This window comes from Chelonia mydas, chromosome 2, assembly GCF_015237465.2.
Source record: "Chelonia mydas isolate rCheMyd1 chromosome 2, rCheMyd1.pri.v2, whole genome shotgun sequence".
NCBI classification, from domain to species: domain Eukaryota; kingdom Metazoa; phylum Chordata; order Testudines; family Cheloniidae; genus Chelonia; species Chelonia mydas.
This window is the reverse complement of record NC_057850.1, coordinates 181,536,209-181,551,351: the sequence shown is the minus strand read 5'-3', so window position 1 is coordinate 181,551,351 and position 15,143 is coordinate 181,536,209. Positions and strand designations below refer to the sequence as shown.

General features: G+C 40.3%; 1 protein-coding gene across 9 annotated transcripts in view; it reads left to right on the top strand.

Moving 5' to 3' along the window:
- Positions 1–15,143, top strand: part of TRAK1 (trafficking kinesin protein 1) — a 112,202-nt gene that overhangs the window by 41,946 nt on the left and 55,113 nt on the right. The window contains exon 1 of one of the 9 annotated variants that reach the window (XM_027829551.3): positions 10,352–10,595. The exons of 6 other annotated variants lie outside the window; for them this stretch is intronic. In XM_027829551.3, coding sequence (XP_027685352.2) covers positions 10,472–10,595 — 124 coding nt within the window. In that variant the 5' untranslated portion in view covers positions 10,352–10,471. Of the gene's footprint in view, positions 1–10,351; positions 10,596–15,143 lie in introns of those variants that run through there. 2 more of the 9 variants (XM_027829554.3, XM_027829552.3) reach the window with 2 other exon arrangements.

Sequence of the window (15,143 nt, the reverse complement as noted above, 5' to 3'; positions counted from 1 at the left end):
TCGTCTCATCTTATGGATGAGATAAAAGTAATCTAATCTACAGTATGATGCAACTAAAAATCAGACCTCTCAAGAAGAGGTTTACATAACCATTCTCTAGTACAAATGAATATACCACCCTTTTTTCCTCTGTCAAAGATGTGAGTCCAATATCTTCTTTTAACCTTCGTGAATGTTTTCCTTGTACTATACTGCTAAGACTTCTTATTTTGCTTTCTGCAGAAAATGCCCTAAAACACTACATTGATGATACACAAAAGAAATTGCTCATCATTTGGCTATGTTTGAATTCAGCAGATGCAGTCCTTACACTTCTCTTACCTTACCCGTAGTTAAACTCCATGGGCATAATACTGATAATCTCTGCTTGTGAAATGTACTATTGCCTTTGAACACCTGCTGCAAGAAACCCCCAGACAAACAAGCCCTCAAACGTGTCACAGAGTCCTGAAACATTTGTAAATTGTTGGGATTTTGAAATAATCTCTTACATAATGGCTTTTGCTGAGTATATTTTTGGTAACAGTGAGTAGGATTATACAATAAAATCTTACTTTCTCTTGATCATCTCCCAAGCTCAAATCATCCATCTTTCAGTCCAGTACCTCTGTTAACTGAAAATATTGTAAACAAAAGACATATTGAGCTGTATTTTTAGAAATGCTTTCATTTTGAATAATGACTAGATGCTTATATAATATGTGGAAACGGGAATCATCATGAAAATTGGCATTAATCAAATACACAGATATGTCGCACAGATTTATTTTTTAAAATTGCAGGAATGGTATGTTTATGAAAGGGGGAGAATGGGCAATTGAATAGGAAAGAAATCTGTGATTCATCTGCATAGAGATAGTAGTTAAATTTGTTTACATGGATGAGGTATACAGAGAGAAGAAAAGGGGACCAAGGACAGAACCCTGTGGACCCCACCCAGAAACTTGGAGGGGGGGTGAGGAGAATTTTCCAAAGGGTACAGTGAGAATCCTCCAAAGGGTACAAGCATTTACAGAGGTTGGAGGAGACCCAGGAAAGGAGAGAGAGTCATGAAAGATAAAGGAGGATAAGATTTCAAGAACGGAAGTATGGTTGACTGGGTTGAAGATAACTGACAGGTCAGGGAGCATGAGGATGGACTACTGGTTCTGAGGTTTGGCTAGGAAGAGGACACTTGAAACTTTGAGTGTAGTTTCAATGGAGTGCGAGGGGTGGAAGCCAGAGTGGAGAGGATCTAGGATGGAATCAGAAGAGTGGAATTCCAGACAGCTACAGTATTGTAAATAGCATATTCAATGAGTCTAGAAATGGAAGGGAGATGAGGTGGTAGCTGGAGAAGTGGTGTCAAAGGTGCGTTACTTTAAGGTAGGAGAGATTAAAGCTTGCTTGTATTATAAGGGGTGAAAAGCCAAAGAGGAGAGCTTAAGGAGAAGAGTAAGGGAGGGGGTGGGTGCGAGGGAGAACAGGAGATGGAATGGGGTCACTGGAGGAAACAGAGGGGTTAGAGGAGAAGAGCAGAGGAAAATGTCTGTGATAGGGGAGAAAGATGACAGTGTTGTAGGAGGGGAAGGAAAAGTAGGCCAAGGGGAGGGGGAAAGGTCACATTGTATTTTCTCAATTTTCTGTTGGAAGAAATAGGTGAGATCCTGCACAGGTAGAGAAATAGAGGCAAGAGAGAGGAGGGTTTGAGGAGTGAGTCCAAAAAAAAAAAAAAGAGAGAGAGAGACACTGGGATTGTGGGCATGTTGTTCACTAAGTTTAAGAATGTAGAGGAAGAACTGAAGAGGAGGGAATGAATTTGTAGTGGAGGAAGTTAGCCTGACTATGGGATTTCTGTCAGAGACATTCCATGGCAAGAGAGCAGGCGCAAAAGAAAAGGATGTTGGGGGTGACCCAGAGTTGCGGGTTGGCAGGGATATCTTCATGTACCCACACCTTACTTAGTTACCTGTTTATTTCATGACTTTTTTTCTAAAAGAACATATCGTAGATACATGAGAAAAAGGATTTACAAACCTTTCCAAATCTTTATACTATTCCTTTTCATTGTGAAAGATAGAACTAAGGTTCATTGAGATGGATTCACTTGTTAAAAAGTGAGTTTTGAGTTCCACTGGGCTCTGTCCTTGGTCCCCTTCTCTTCTCTCTGTACACTTCATCTCTGGGCAATCTCGTCATGTAAAGAATTCAACTTCTATCTTTATGCAGATGACTCAGATCTACCTCTCTGCTCCAAACCTCTCTCCCTCTATCCAGACTAAAATTTCAGCCTGTCATTGATATCTCCTTCTGGATATCTAGCTGTTAGCTCAAGTTCAGCATGGCTGAAACAGAGCTCCTAATCTCTCTCTCACCTTCTCCCACTCCTGTTAAGCCTCCCTCTTCTTCCTTTGTTGGTCACTGTGGACAACACTACCATCCTTGTTGACATCCAGGGTACAGGCTTGAGTGACATCTTTGACATGGACCTCTCTCTAGGACCTCATATCCAGGTTATGTGTAAATCTTGCTGATTCTTACTGTATAACATCTCTAAGGTGCATCTTTTTCTGTCCAGGCATGCAGATAAAATGCTCATCCAGGCTCATATCATCTCGCGTCTGGATTATTACCACATCGTTCTCTCTGGCCTTCAGAAATGCAGTCTTGCCCCACTCTTACTCATTCAGAATGCTGTTGCAAAAATTTTTTTTTTCTGAGCCTGTTGCTTTGACCATGTGACCCTCTTTTCATCCGTCCACAGTCTCCCCCTTCTCTATCACGTCAAACAGAACCTAATTCTCTTTCAATGTCCTTGTTGGCCTTTCCCCACCTTATCTATTACCTGTCATTCACTATCAAGATGTCAACTCCTGTCTCTGATCAGCCCATCATGCCAGCGTCCATCACCCACTTGTTAAATTTTCAAACATACCACCTTCGTGCTATCGCCCACGTTGCCCATCATGCTTGGGAGGAACTCCCTGTAAACATTCACAAAGCTAGCTCATTAGCCTTCTTCAAATCCCTCATCAAAACTCTCCTTTACCATGATGCCTACAAAAAAATTGACAACGGCTAGGCTGCTCATGTGCTGAGACCATTGCTTATCATGTTGATTATGATGATCTCATTTCCCCCCTCACCCCCCCCCCCCCGCCCCCCGGTATTCTGTCATTTGTTTGTTATATATATATATATAGCTGTTGCCTTTTGTCTTACACTTAGATTATAAATTCTTTGAGGCAGGGACTGTCTGTATCTTCTATGTTTGTACAGCCCCTAGCTGAAGGGTTCCCTGATTGGGGCTCCTAGGAGCTACGATCATAAAAATAATGGAAGTAATAACAATAATGCAGTAGGCAGACAAATCTGTGTGTGGCTGTTGAAAAGTATGTGAAATGTATAGAGATCTAAACTGCCCAATGTCTTCATTGCTTGACTCTAGATCTCTTTTTTAAATCCTCCGATGAGTGAGTGAGTGAAAATCAGAAAACACCATCTTTAAGGAAACAGGCTTAAAACCCAGGGGATATTATTGCACCTGTAGCTGGTGTTGTAAAACTAGTACGTGTGTGGAGAAATCCTTTGCTTTTAAAATAGCATGGTTGTCATTAGAGTTCATTGTGGTGGTGATGTGTACACAAAACTAGATGCTGCTGATAAAGAGGAGGTTGCTAGGTCATTAATACATTTGGATTTACTTGTGAACAGTGAGTCAAGGTAAGGATGTTGCCATCACTTTTGATCAAACCCTTTAAGACGTAGTTTGTAGCTGCTGATTTCTTTCTCTTTAGTGGCACAGTTTGTTTGTTCAGAGATACAGTTTTACAAGAGAAATATGTGCCTCTGTGACCAGCAAGCTTGATATATTGTGACGTTCTTGCACCTCCCAGCAGGTTTTCCCTCTCTGTCAGCTTGTTCAGTGTGCTGCACTGAGCAAACCTGATCATAATAAATCTGCTCTGTGTACTTGTACGTTGACCTATAGTTGTTTGTAATGTCTTTGATTCTGTGGTCACCTGTTGTATTTGAAACCCTCTCCTCCAGCCTTGCCTGATAAGTATGTGTGTTCAGACATGCCACCTACCTTTTGAAGATCCTATCATTGCATCTTAGGTCAGCAAGCATATGTGCCTTTGCTGGGCAATGCTGTCGGGTGGGGATCACCCTATCTCTCGACATCTTTCAGTCCCATCTTCCCTATATAAACACGTCTCTAATGTTTACGGTGCAGCTACCCCATGCCTGTTAATAATGACTGAAGGAGAACTTCACTGATAATGAGGCAGTAGACTTAGAGTGCAGTGTATTCCTCTACCCCTTATGAATTTGCAACATCAACATTATGTCCTGCTTTAATTATACTATCAAGAGGACACAATGTCGTGCTATTTTAGTAGTCGTTAAAATTCTTTCTTGCTCTCAGGATCCCTTGTTTTATCGGACTTATTATGTGACTCAAAGTAAACATGCCAGCACTTATCACATCCGCCAGTTTGTTTTCACAATGACATGCACACGAAGCTGAGCAGGTGTGGTGGTTTTTTTTCCTGCTTGCAGCAAGGTTGCAGGTGTGGTGGTAGAAGCTCAAATATGAGACAAATGTTAGGGTAGGATGATGTTGGGTTTTCCCCCCTACAACTTTAACAAGATCACTTTGACATTCCCATTTTTGGAAGAGTATTAATGTTTTGGCTGCTTTTTTTAAACAACATTCTCCATCTAGAGATAAAAATTAAAATCTGTCTGGTAAATTAACACTGTCGATATACTCTGGTGTGGTAGTGCCAGCAAGTATTTCAAATATGTGGGTGCAACCCTTCTCATAAAAGAGCTCCTACAAATATCCTAAACCTCTGCTAAAGAATCAGAACGGAGTGTCCAGCTTGTAAGCCTACTGTGCATGAAACAATAACCGAAATCCATGGGAGTAATGGATATGGAGGGGTTGCAAGATGGAGCCCCTGCTGTATACGCGCACACTCCACCGTGCTCCTGTTTCAGTGAACAAAAGCCATCGTAAATGATTTATCAGCTACAACCTAGATTAACTGAGAAGGATATTACATGCAGGCTTGGAATGCTTGATTTCTGGCTCTATCCTGAAAACACTAGCAAGCAAAGTTCTCTGTCTGTGAGTAGTCCCTTTGAAATGAAAGGAGATCCTGACAGTAATAAACACTACATCAGTCTTACCAACTTTCATGAATTTTATTGCGAGTCTCATGATATTTGATGTTTTTTCTTAATGCACCAGCTGACAGAAGCAAATTATTTAAGAATCCTAGCTTTCATTTGAAGGAAAAAAAAAATCTAGTCTTCATATTCGTTGAGATAAGCTTGAAAACATGAAGAAAGTATACCCTAAAGGTTCAGAAACCAGAAGGCAACTAAAATAAACCCAAAACTTATTATTTAAAAATCATGCTCATCATTTTGGGGCCAATCATGATTTTCTGGGAATCTGACTTGTAATTTTTGAACACTTATTATCCCAGTACTGCAATATAGAACAGTAAGTTTTTTGCAGAATCAGGACTTGGTAAATGGCAGTAGGTGAGTCCTTCTTCCACCCAAAAACTTGCAATATTTTTCCATCTTATTCATGTAAACTTTTAAGTAAACTCTGAAAAAAAGAGATTAAAACTGTAATACAGGGCATAGCATTTGAAGATAACCAGTGCATTCTGTGCCCCTCTGTTCTGCCTGGCAAGATATTATGCCATCATTATAAAATAATTATCAAATGTTTTTTATTCCTGAATCTGTTATGAATGTTCTGCAGTCGCATACATTTGAATTAATGAATTTTTAAATTTCCCAATGGTGCAAAGATCTGAGGATAAAAATTGGAAAAACACCTTAATATTATCTGTCAAAATTCATAAGAACATTGAATCCTTCCTTGCTTAGTTATGCAATATGTAAGGTAGTGGCTTTGAAAGAATTATACCATTAATTAAACAAAAGTAGTTGATAATTATTACTTAACGGTCAAATTGAATTTGGGGCCTAGACTGTTTGTGGTGCCAAGTTTTCTCAACTGTAAATGAAGTTAATGGAAGCTGAAGGTGTCCAGCCCCTAACAGGATCAGGCTGTAAGTGGTAATAAACTAATTGTTAATAATTAACATTTTTTGAAAGAAAAATTGCTGCTCTGTGCAAAGCAAATGGCTATGTTTTTCTTATCCAGTTGTATACATGTGCCTGCATGGGAGGAGCAGTATGTTTTCTGAAAATGTGTTTTTTTTTCTTTCTTTCTTAAAAACTTTTTTAATAGTGTTATTATTTAGCTGCTCACATTGAAAGGCCCTGTAAATGCATAATAGAATCATAGAATATCAGGGTTGGAAGGGACCTCTGGAGGGAAAAACCCTTTCCCCTAGCAGTTCTAGTCAGTCTTCCCTTCCACTGTCTCAGTGCCACTCCCTCAGTGGCCGGTAGGGGAACCGTGGCCCAGGGACCCTCAGCTCAGCAGTTCTGGGCTTTCCTCTACCAGCCCTCATTGCTCCTTCCTTGGACTGCTTCCTACTATTCCTGGTTTCCCCCCTACTCTAAGAGTACCAGCTCCAAAGCTTCCTCCCTCTTCCCAGGGAGTGACTGCCCCTTTCCCAGTAGCCCACTTCTATTGCCAGCTACCTGGTTTTATAGGCCCAGTCTGTTCCTGCCCAGCTGAGCCTGCTTTCAGTTAGCTCCCTGGCTTCTCCTCCAGGTCAGCCTATGGAGTTAATTGGCCTACTTGTCCATCTAAACATCTGTCAGTCCTGTGTGGGATGGACTCCCTATCGCAGGAAGTGTTATTTATCCCTTCACATAATACAAGAACTAGGGGTCACCTGCTGAAATTAATAAGCAGCAGGTTTAAAACAAACAACAAAAGGAAGTACTTCTTCACATAACACACAGTCAACCTGTGGAACTCATTGCCATGGGATGATAAGGCCAAAAATGTAAGTGGGTTCAAAAAAGAATTAGGTAAGTTGGTCATGGCAACCCCATGGCAATTAGTCAATGGCAATTAGCCAAGTTGGTCATGGATGCAACCCCATGCGCCAGAAGTCCCTAGGCCTCCTACTGCCAAAAGCTGGGAATGGACGACAGGGGATGGATCTCTTGAAATTGCCCTGTTCCCTTCATTCCCTCTGAAGCACCTGGCATTGGTCACTGTCCAAAGACAGGACACTGAGCTAGAAGGACCATTGTCTGACCCAATATGACCATTTTTATGTTCATATGTAAAGTTCTTTCTAATACAGATACCTCAATTTTTCTTAGCTTATTTTCATCTCATTTATATTAAATATATCTTTTTACCACCGTAAGCAATTCCTCACCCTCTTTGGTGTTATTCCCTTCAAATACATCTCTTGTAAAATTTTCTGGCCCCACTCAGTCTTCTTTCTGCTTTCAGTAAAAGGATCCGGACAGATGATCATTAATTTGGGCCCTTCTTATTCCCTCAATTACTGTACTGTCTGTTACACCCTGGTGAGAATGAAGATGCTGATGCTGTCATATGCATATGCTGTCATCACCTGCACGAATTGCTTTGCTACCACAATACAACAACTTCTCCATTGATTAGGCTGAGGAGCCACCTCCCTGACTGGGGTGGGGAGTGAGAGTGATATTTTCTGCAGTCAGCATGGGATATCTTCCTGCTATTAAGCAATAAGAGAGACAATTAAGAAAGCACTAAATACCATTTGTGAAAGATTAGAAAAGAAAGTTATCCTGTGTATAGACTGCATGCTTTGTGATGCTGGCAGACCAGGTGCCAGCTCATGCTAAGGCTCAAGGGCTTACTGAACACTGACACACACATAGCTGGAAACTAGTCTGGCTCACCTGTGTGTTAGTGTTGTTAAAACAGATGTTAAGTTTATAAGAATGTGTTTAGTGTTTGGACTTTGAAATGCTTGTGAGTGGCTGCACGTATTAATCTCACTTATCATATCTGTACCCCATGTTATAAGGTAATATTTAAATGTTTGCTTTGTAACTGGAAACACCCACAGTCAAGAGAGAAGCATTACCAAGTGTGAAATACTGATTTTCCACAAGAGGTGTCGTCATCTGCCCAACAAAAGAAGGCCCATAGATAAGGCTAAGATTATGTCATGGAGGTCATGGAATCCATGACTCCCGTGACCTCCATGACATTTTCCACTTCAGCCCCAGGGTAATGGAGCTGGAGCTGTCAGCCTGCAGGGGCCCTGAAGCTCTGAGCTGTTTTGGGGGGACCCCGCAGCTCTGAGGCGCTGCACATGGCGTGGGGGGACCCCGCAGCTTTGAGGCGCTGTGCACGGTGTGGGAGGGACCCTGCAGCTCCGAGGCACTGCGCATGGCGCCGGGGGGGGGACCCCGCAGCTCTGAGCTGCTGCAGGTGCCCGGGGGAACCCTTGAGCTCCAAGGCAGGGCCCCACAGCTCCGAGCTGCTGTGGGCAACTGGGGGACCCTGGAGCTCCCAGCTGAGGCTGATGCCGGGGGACCCAGAGCTCCCAGCCACAGCGGGTGTTGGACTCCCCCTTCCTTTCCCACAGTAGGGCTGGGGCTCAGCCCCATTTTGTCACAGTTGTTATTTTTAGTTGAAGTCAGGGATAGGTCACAGGCTTCCGTGAAATTTTTTTTATTGCCCGTGACCTGTCTGACTTTTACTAAAAATAACCGTGACAAAATCTTAACCTTACCGATAGACACCAGACAAACCATTGTGGAACAGCAGTGCATAAAAGACTTTGTTGATTGCTCCTGCTCCACCCGTAGGAAGAGGGGAAATGCACAAATGCTCGTCCCATCACAGTTTGAACTCTGGGGGAAGGGAATGAAAATCTCTGACCAGAAAGAACTGTATCGCTGTCTGGCTTGGAATTTGGAGAGGTCAATATTTCTAAGCTTAAGCAAGGGATCCCCAAGCTGTTTAGCTTGGATTAGACCTAAAGGACAGGTAGAGCTTGCATGTTACAGCAGCTTCTATACTTTTTGAAACCTAAGACTGTAACTCCTTTGTGTGTGTATATGTTTACCTCCTTTAACCTTGTAATTAAGTATTATTTCTTTTTCCTAGTTAATAAATCTTTACTTAGTTTATTACAGAATTGGCTACAGGCATTGACTTTGGTGTGAGATCTGAGTTACAATAGACCTGGGATAAATGATTGGTCCTTTGGGACTGGGAGTGACGTGAATATTGTGATTTTTGGTGTAAGGGACCATTTATCACAAAGGCAAGCTTGCCTGGGTGGCAAGATAGACCGCAGTACCCAAGAAGACTGTCTGTGACTCAATGTTAAGGCTGTTATAGACCTTGAGGAGTTCACATTTGATACTTGATTGGTGAAATTTAATTATAGAACAGACAACCAATTTAGAGTTTGTGCCCTGTTTTGTAACAGTCTGCCCTGAGATTGGTACCCACGTTCATGAATCAGTTAAGAGAGCATTAAATACAATTTGTGAAAGACTAGAGAAGAAAGTTAACCTGTATACAGACTCTGTGCTTAATAAAAAGTTTTGCAAACACAGATATTCAAACCTGTCCACTCCTGGAAACTCCTGTTTATCGTTAGAATTGAGAACTTGTATGATTTTAGTTTGTTCCTTATACCGGCCCTGTCCTTGAAAATATGCTGTGATGCCACACATGCATTTCTGATATTGCAATATTTCAATTTCCAGACAGGTTGTAGAATACACAGTGAGTAAAGGTGACAGTAGAAAATAGGGCACTGCAGGATTAATATGGCATGCAAGTTAAAAGCTTGGTTAAAGGGTAGTATGGCGGTGGAGGTTTGGGGGGTGGGGTTTGGTTTTTTTGCTTTTTGAAAGTTTTTTATTGCTCTGCGATCAATGAAAAGCTGAATTCTTGACCTTGTTTTTACCCTAAGGCTAATATTGCAGTCAGATTTATGGCAAAACAAACATTTGATATAATATACAGTAGCAGCAAGTTTCCAAGATCTATCCATTCAACAGCCCTGTGAAACCTGTTACTAATGGCATAAGGCAATAATTTACAAAGGTGACTTAACTTAGTAAAGTCCCCACCCTCAAACAGGTGTAGCAGTGTAAGTATCAGTTTGTACTTCCTTGTTGCTATGATACTTTCAGGAAGCTACCATTCACTTTGAATAGGGGGATAGAAATTTGTCAAATGAACTGATTCTTAAAGAGAGATTTCAGCACACTAATTGTTGTTTATGTGAAATGTGCAAATAGAGCTATTTAATAAATGTAACAACTTTCGAGTCTGGTATGATGAACAATATAATATTTTTAGTAATTATTAGATGGTTCATACACAGCTCTTCTCTGTATTTTTTGAAAGGTGTTGTATTAATGACGACATACACAAATAATCAGCTAGTAGTTTTAGTTGAAGTATGTTAACTGATGAAGATGGTACCTCTTCCATGGGGACTTTACTTGGGTCATTTCCAAATGTAGCCTTAAAGGAGATGGCTTGGTATAGGACAGTTTCTGCCTTGGGATGATTTTAGCAATGTCAGTGAACGAATCTGTAAATGAAGAGGAACGCTTTGAATGTGACTGTGAAAATGAACACGGGAACCCACAGAGGTTTCACAATGAAAACCTTGATATCTTGGAAGAAGGTACTTTTTATGTTCAGTCTAAAACTTTTTATGCTAATAAAATAGGACATGAAATAGTTAATGTAAAGTGAGTTTAGAGATTTTTTTCAAGGTTTTAAATCACATCTAGAAACAGATTGTGATTGGTTGGTTGGTTCCTGTGAGTGAAGATTGTAGAGAAGCTGCACTATAAATTAAATCTGAATAAGATGAGTCTTAATTTTGTGGGTTTAAAAAAAAAGTAAATATATTCAACAAATGTAGTTTGTCTAGCTCAAGTAGTAATTCGCTTTTAGTAATAAAAATGACTTCTTGGAAATTCTTCTTTTCGAATAATTTTCAACTACTTGTAGATTAAATATTTTTGCTTTCCCCCCCCTTCCCTATGGCAGGTGTATGTGTGTGTTTTGGAGGGGTGGGGGAAGAGGTTGTGTGTTTGTTTTTATGGTTACTTACGGTGGGTCAGTTTTAGAACAAATGCAAACTTCAGACTTAATTATGGAATCCTAAGTATGTAAACTAAAATGTAGTGTGTTCATATCTCAAGATTGTGTGATCTTAAGATTTTAAAAAGTTATTTGTGATGGAACATGCATTGCAATGCAAGACAAGAAGGCATGCTGGTAGTTTGGAGAGGGAGTGCTGATGATTGTGTTAGTGCTGTCATTGCATTTTCAGTTTTGGTCTCCTGGCTGCTGTGGAGACAGCATATTTTGCCTGGGGATGGGAGACAGGAGGTAGACAGGGAGAGATTTTGTCACTCAAGTGATCCCTCCAGCCAGTTAAGCTCTGCCTCCTGTACTGTACTTGATACACTGAGCAAAACATGTCATTGGTGTCATCTTACATGCTACAACATTCCCTCTGAAGCAGCAGCTTTATAGATGAATGCTGGCATTCCAAAGAGCACTATCCTGTCATGCTGCCATCCAGAGACTGCAGGGGAGAACAACAGAGATTAAGAATAAGAGTCGATTGAGTACAAAGAGAGTATTTCGTGGCCAGAAGAATATTAACCGTGATGGCCTCAAGGGTGGGGGATAAAGCAAGACCATCTTGTCAAACTCTCTGGTTTGTTTAAAAGGAGTTTTTAAAAAAAGTTTCTCTCGAAATGTTTTAAGGGCAAACATGGTAATGCTCCTGTTGCATGGGACTTCCATTTGTTGTGTGTTTCATGTGATTTTTTTGTTTTTTGAATCAAATATATGCCTCTTATGATGCAGTACCACCTCTCTTTACCCACCACTTGAAAAAACAACCCACCCCATTTATTATCTGAGGTTGCAAGAAAAGGCTACAATATTCCTTAAACTTGTGGACAAAAGGTTGTTTGTGTAAGAAAACATGGGTAAAAAAGGAAGCTTTAAAAGAACAGAAAGTACCTATGTAGTTTGTTAGAGAGGAGGCAGATGAGGACACAAGCACAAAATTCTACACCACGAAGGAGAAACATCCAATTCTTTCTTGCTAGTAAGCTGGCAGAAAAGGGAATCTGACAGATAATAGCCTATGTCTATGGGAACCGTTCATAGAGTGTTTGCTGTGTGCTCCAAATTTCCTTCAGTATGTTAAGGACAGTGAGTTATAGAGATAGGTGTCTGAGCGAAGGGTCTTTAGAGCTCCATTGCCCATCTGATTGAGAATGACAAGCCGAATGCTTCTGTTTGACTGTGTAGGTAATTTTGGTGTAGTGACTGATGTGGTTTATACAGCAATTTTTAGATGTTGTGATGAATTGCCCTCATACCAGTTTCTGGTATAATTAATAAGGACTAAAACTTGGCGCCAGTTTTATATGTTAGATATGTCTTGTTTTATGTACTGGGAGCAATTAGTTACGTACTCCCTAAAAACCTTCAGCTAGATGTAGACACAGTACAGTGATGATCATCACCATGTTATTTGTATACTGTTATTTGTGGGACAACATATGTTCATTGTTCAGGAAGTGGGGAAGGGTTGAGAATATTTTAGTACTTTTATGTGGGCTGACTACAGTGGAATTTTATGTAATGAACATGGCTTATAGTGACCATTCCAGCTTTTGTTGATAGAAAACGAACTTCTAAAAGCTGGTCCCTCTTTTTACTGATCTGTGAGCCCCTCACCTTATGCTATTCAATGGTCTGGCAGACTGGATCAAACTTATTTTCAAACATAGGAGAAAATTTCAAAACCTTTTCCATGTCATTTAGCTGCAGATAAAGATTGTTACCTGTTTGGGAGTGCCAGTGAGAGCCTACTATTATTACTGCAGTGTATATTATTTATGTAGCAATCACATCCAGAGGCCTGAGTCAGGATCATGGCATGTAGCAGGGCCACTGTGATAAATGCTGAACAAATCCATATCATGACTCAAGCCAAGGTTTTAAAAAATGACTAGTGATTTTGGAGGCAGTGATGTTGTTGGGCCCATGTTGACACCCTGTAAAGGGACCTGACTTTCAAAAATTGAACACTCATATGCTGAAAACCCAGGCCCCATTAAGGAGTCTCAGGTTAGATCCTCAAATACTCAGGCACAGAAAATCATATGTGGCTGTAGTCACTGCCCCAAAGAGCTGACAATCTAAGAAAAGAATTGACATAGTTGGGGGAGGAATACAATCAAATTTATATACATTTTCAATTTTAAATCTTTTCAAAGATATATGTAGGTAAAATAAATGCCACTCAAGCCATTTTTGGTTAATTTCTTATAGGTATTGAAGTGGGGATAGGTTTTTTGAAGAAATTTGGAGGTTTTCAGATTTAGGTCACTTCCCAGAGAGCAATCCATGCATAAGGGTCAGTGTATAAAGAGGTATGTAGTTCTGTGAGAAGATTCATAAGTTGCAAAGCCAGAAGGGGACCACTGTGGTCATATACTCTGACCTCCTGTTCAACACAGGCCATAGAACTTTCCCAAACTAATTCCTAGAACAGATCTTTTAGGAAATCATCCAATCCTGATTTTAAAATGGTCAGTGATGGAGAATCCACCACAACCCTTGGTAAATTGTTCCAGTGCTTAATTACCCTTGCTTTTAAAATGTATGCCTTATTTCCAGTCTGAATTTGTCTAGCTTCAACTTGCCGCTCATGTTATACCTCTCTCTGCTAGACTGAAGAGCTCATTATTAAATATTCCCCTTGTAGGTACTTAGACTGATCAAGTCACCCTTTAACTCTTTCTTTGTTAAACAAAATAGATTCGACTCTTTGAGTCTATCACTAGAAGGCATGTTTTTAAATCCTTTAATCATTTTCATGGCTCTTATCTGAAGCCTCTCCAATCTATCAACATCCTTCCTGAAATGTGGGCCCCAGAACTGGACACAGTATTCCAGCAGCAGTTTCTTCAGTTTCAAATACAGAGGTAAAATAACCTCTCTACTCAGACTCAAGATTTCCTTATTTATGCTTCCCGGGATTGCATTAATTCTTTTGGCCACAGCATCACACTGGGAGCTCATGTTCAGCTAATTATTCACCACAGTCTCCAAACCTTTTTCAGAGTCACTCCTTCCCAGGACAGAGTCAGCATCCTGTAAGTATGGCCCACATTCCTTGGTCCTAGATCTATTTATTTATATTTAGCATATTAAAATATATAGCGTTTGTTTGTGCCCAGTTTACCAAGCGATCCAGGTCGCTCTGAATCAGTGACCTGTCCTATTCATTTTTTATCACTCCCCCAATTTTTGTGTCATTCGAAAATTTTATCAGTGATTTTTTTTCTTCCAGGCCATTGATAAAAATATTAAATAGTATAGAGCCAAGAACCAGTACCTCCAGGACCCTAATGGAAATATACCCCCTCAGTGGCAATTCTCTGATTACAGTTACATTTTGAGACCTATTAGTTAGCCAGGTTTTAATCTATTTAGTGTGTGCCATGTTAATTTAATATCATTGTAGTATTTTATTCAGAATGTCATGTGGCACCAAGTCAAATGCCTTACAGAAGTACAAGTGTATTACATCAACACGGTTACTTTTATCAACCAAACTTATAATCTCATTTTAAAAAAAAATAAAAACTTCTCTCAGTGTAGCAGAGGAAGACTCTTCCAGTGCATACCCTGCCTTAGGGAGAATTCTACAAAATGGCTACCATCTCACACTTTTGTGCCCCCTCCCATGCCCTAATTGTTTCCCAAACCCTTTCGCCTGTTTTAGAATGACTAATATAACATATAATTAGTTTGCTGTATTTGAGACCTTACTATTGGAGCCTCCATGGAACCAAGTTGTTGGAACGCTCTGTGGGTGAACTGTGGTTGTAAACTCCCTTTAAACCACATCAAAAAAAGATTCTGTCTGTCTTCCATAAACCCATACTGATTGGCTTAATTACATTATCCTCCTTTAGTTTATTATGAATCAGGTCCCTTATCAGCCTCTCCATTATCTTGCTTGGGTTCAATGACAGGCTGACAGGCCTGTAATTACCTGGAACATCCTGCTTATCCTTTTTAAAAATTGGCACAACATCAGCTTTCAGCTTTTTATATTCATTACTATCAACTTCCCCTTTCTTCCTTTTTTTTTCCTATAGACATAATTGTTGGGTTTTTTTACAGC